The sequence below is a fragment of the Cynoglossus semilaevis genome, chromosome 20 (assembly GCF_000523025.1).
Source record: "Cynoglossus semilaevis isolate Cse_v1.0 chromosome 20, Cse_v1.0, whole genome shotgun sequence".
Lineage (NCBI taxonomy): Eukaryota > Metazoa > Chordata > Actinopteri > Pleuronectiformes > Cynoglossidae > Cynoglossus > Cynoglossus semilaevis.
The window spans coordinates 4,345,648-4,349,496 of NC_024326.1; the positions used below are offsets into that span (position 1 = coordinate 4,345,648).

The 3,849-nt window shown below is 45.1% G+C and overlaps 1 protein-coding gene across 3 annotated transcripts in view; it reads right to left on the reverse strand.

The window, feature by feature from the left end:
- Positions 1-1,364: 1,364 nt before the first annotated feature.
- LOC103396119 (transcription factor HES-1-like) overlaps positions 1,365-3,849 on the reverse strand; it is a 4,585-nt gene continuing 2,100 nt past the window's right edge. The window contains exons 1-4 of one of the 3 annotated variants that reach the window (XM_008334086.3): positions 3,786-3,835; positions 3,283-3,378; positions 3,108-3,195; positions 1,365-2,837 (exon numbers count right to left, since the gene is read on the reverse strand). In XM_008334086.3, the coding sequence (XP_008332308.1) occupies positions 2,401-2,837; positions 3,108-3,195; positions 3,283-3,378; positions 3,786-3,833 (669 nt within the window). In that variant the 5' untranslated portion in view covers positions 3,834-3,835 and the 3' untranslated portion in view covers positions 1,365-2,400. Of the gene's footprint in view, positions 2,838-3,107; positions 3,196-3,282; positions 3,483-3,785; positions 3,836-3,849 lie in introns of those variants that run through there. The other 2 variants (XM_025052648.1, XM_017042301.2) reach the window with 2 other exon arrangements.

Here is a 3,849-nt window from a genome sequence, read left to right on the forward strand (position 1 = left end):
AAGGCGGACAGAAAAAAAAAAAAAAAAAAAGGGCCGGGGCCTATCCAGCTACTTGTTTACTGTTCAATGCTTTACAAGTTTTTGAGAAAATACTGCATNTGATTACAAAGGGGCCAGCGAGAGACAAAAGATAAGAGAGTAAGGGACCAGTATGGGTAAACAGCACTTCTTTTCCCCAAGAATGGCTTCCTTTTGTCAAAGACAAAACCCACTCTTGTTTTGCACCTTAGATATGAGCGACCTGCGACACTTCATCTTATCTGAAGAGCACAGCCTGGTCTGAAGAGTCCTCTAAGAGAGCCAGAGCCTTTGGACGGAGCCAGGGACAATAAGGCTCCTTCAGCACGGTGAAAGTGACAGCATGGTCCTTCCCCCTCCGAGCCATTAAAACCTCTGCCTGGATAAACAAGAGGAAGGGCCTTTATGAAGATGGAGAGGGTCACAAAGACAGGAGCCATTGAGGAGGTGAGGGGCCCGTCTTTGTTTTTGTTTTCCACAGGATTTTCTCAAAGGATGATCTGATATGAGGGCGAGCTTTATGTCGGCCGTTTAGTCCTCTTCACCGCGAACTCTTCTGAGCGGCGGCGCGACGGAGGTGCAAACTCAACTGACCGCATCGTCCGTCGTGTGTGAAAGTCGGCGGAGGATCTTTCCTCTGTTTGTTTGTGTGCTCTTTAAAGATAACAAGCGGTCACTTCTTGAGTCGACTCTCAAAGTCCGTGACTAGGACAAAAAAAAAAATCCTGGTTTGGACTGAGGAGGTGCCGCCGTGGGACGCTGTCAAAGGGAGGCCCCGTCCTCTGCTGACGGGCTCCCGGTGCCGTTGACGGACAGTTGGATTCAGGACAACATGCTGTCAGAGCCCAGTTGTCTTAAGGGGCTGAATGAGGGGCACCTGTGACCTCCGGTCACGCTCGGCTTGCGGCCCCGCTGCGGGAGCAGCACACTCGGGACGCACGCTGGGACCATCGCGCCTTCCACCGTCCGCTAAATGGACAAAGATTTGACTGCCGCGGCAGGACCACCGCTGATGATGATTACAGGGCCATTGTTTAAACACACATATATTATCTAATCATTTCAGATGATAGCGATGGCTTACAGCGGGGGTCTGTAAAGCCTTTCTGAAGGTAATGGTTCATGCTAATGCAATGGAGGTTTAAAGACATTTATTAAATGCACCATTCATTTCTAATGGATTTGGATCCAAACAACACCGTTACAATAAAGTGGTTTGGAGTCCCTAAAATACAGGAAATAGATCGGAGACACAGCTACACTTGTTCATGTTTCTTACTTAGATAGTAAAATATTTTTATAAAAAGATTTAGTCTGACGCTCTATTAAAACTCGATTACGCCAGGTTTTACATTGATTTTTACCAGATTACTTCAGGGTCAGACAGAAAATGCTCAGAGTAGAGTCAAGTTGAGTAACATCAGTTATTTAGAAATACCTAAATACTAAATATAATTTAATATAGAATTTTTTTTCCAAAAAAATAATTACAAATTTTGAATTAACCGTCCAGTTTTCCTCTACACCAATTTTATGACGGTCCCTAGGATAACGCACCACCACCTCAAGCACCCCTTCAGATTAGCCCTACATTGCATGGCTCTAATGTATTCCTCCTGTAGTACAGAATGACAGCAGGATGACACGTTCCCAGCACTTAATCCCGGGGTAGCGGTATCCCATCAGCCTGAGCTCCGTTTGACCCCGACAGAAGCTCCACCACCAGTGTTGTCCATTTCACATTTCTTTTTTGGCAGGCGAACAAACAGGCCAGCACGTGTCAACAGCACATCCTGCCAATTCAACTGGTTGGCAGCACGCCCTCCGGGCTCCACGCACCGTCTCGGGTTCCTTAACTACACTGGCCGCTGTTTATTTACAGTTTCATGTCGCCGCAGAGGGATTATCAAGTTTGAAAAGACCAGTTAGGACATCGTTTCCCAAAGACTGGGTCGCGGCCCTGTAGGGTATTTTGTGACACACAGTCAAACAGCAGGTTAAAAAAAAATTAAACATTCAGCCAAAATTATGACTCATACATAATTTACCACTTTATGCAAAACAGTGAAATGACTCCAAGAAAAAAATGCAGCAAATATTATAGAAACATTTTATTAACGTGTAAAAAATACAGTGCTATTCAAGAGCTTTTTGAGGACAAAGTTTCCATTCCGTTCCATTTCCTGAGCCTAACGACTTGTACCATGTCATACGTCACGTCTAAATCAAAGAAAAATACAAGGCGAAGAAAATCTTTACGCGTTCGTTCAAAGGCAAATGTGTGAAAACTCGGTTTTTATAGAAACATTTACAAAATGTACAAAAAAATAGTGTTTTATTTTGAGGGGTCCTTTGTACAGTATGTTCAGAGAAGGTTTTCTTCTACCAGGGTCTCCACACGGAGTCTGAGATCAGCGGGGCCGCAACGGCCGACGCGTGGTGGCTGCTCGGAGCGTTCACGGGCACCAGTGCAGCGCTGGGGACCAGGAACGTCACCTGTCCGTCCGGCGACGGCACCACTTGAAAGCCACTGTACAGCTTGACGGCGTCCGGTGGCAGGTGCAGCCCCGAAACGCTTTTGCAGGGCATCTGCGTGGCCGAGGGGGGCGCTATCTGCGCAGCACTCGATCCGATCGGACCCGGTTGAGGAGCGTAGATGTTGATCTGGGTCACGCACGCCGCCAGGTGGCTGAGGAGGCGCGTTCTCACCACCGTGTTCACACCCTCGCAAGTGGACAGGAAGCGCGTGACCTCGCCGACGCACTCGCTGAACCCGGCTCGGTATTTACCCAGAACTAATGGGTCTGTGGTCGCAGCAGCTGTGGGGGGGGAATGAAAATGATGAGCATTTCTGCACTTATTCAATTTATTGTTTTATTCTCTTTTAAACTCACTTAACGCAAAGACTGGGTTGCAACCCTCGGGTGGGTCGCAAGAGTTTTTTTATGGGTCGTTTCGCATAAATTGTAAATATAATGCGATTAAAAACAATAACTTAAAGTGCAAACGTTTCCTACATACGTTTCCTACTGTTACAACAACTACGCTGGAACACGATGAAGAAATGAACGGCAGGAAATGTTAGTTACCAGTCAGCTGGTGGCGCTGCAGGTTCCTCAGGTGCTTCACGGTCATCTCCAGTATATCTGCCTTCTCCAGTTTGGAGTGTCTGGAACTCTGCAGGGAGGGAGACAAAGACAAGGTTTAGTTCTGGACGCACAAAGTGGGGGAAAAAGTCAACGTGAAGCTCGTGGGTGTTCTCACGTCTTTCTTGAGGGCGTCCAGGATGAGGGTCTTCAGCTGACCCAGACTCTCATTGATCCGAGCACGTCTGCGTTTTTCCATGATTGGTTTGGAAGACTTGAGGGGAAAAAAAACAAAAAAAACCCAGTCAAAATATTGTCCATCATGCAACATTTCAGGACGGTTCTTACTGTAATTGTTATTGCTAATAATAATTACTATTAATTATTTCTTAACTTTTTTTATTTAATTATTATAATTATTATTTATTATAACTGTTACTACTACTTTTACATCTGGACTAATAACAGATAGAAACTTTTTTTTTTTTTACCAAACTCATAGCTTAACTCTACATGTGCAATTAAACACATTTTATTTAGAGAAATAATAATAAATAAACTTTTTTTTTTCTTTGCAAAAATCACTACTACAGTAAACTAAGATTTGTGGTACAAACCTACACGTATTTCAATAAAAATACACACTAAAGTGTATTCAAGTCTTCCGGAGAATAAACGTACCTTTCTGTTCTCCATCAAGCCGCGGGGCTTCTCCGGCCTGGAGCTCATACTGGCAGGGACGGCG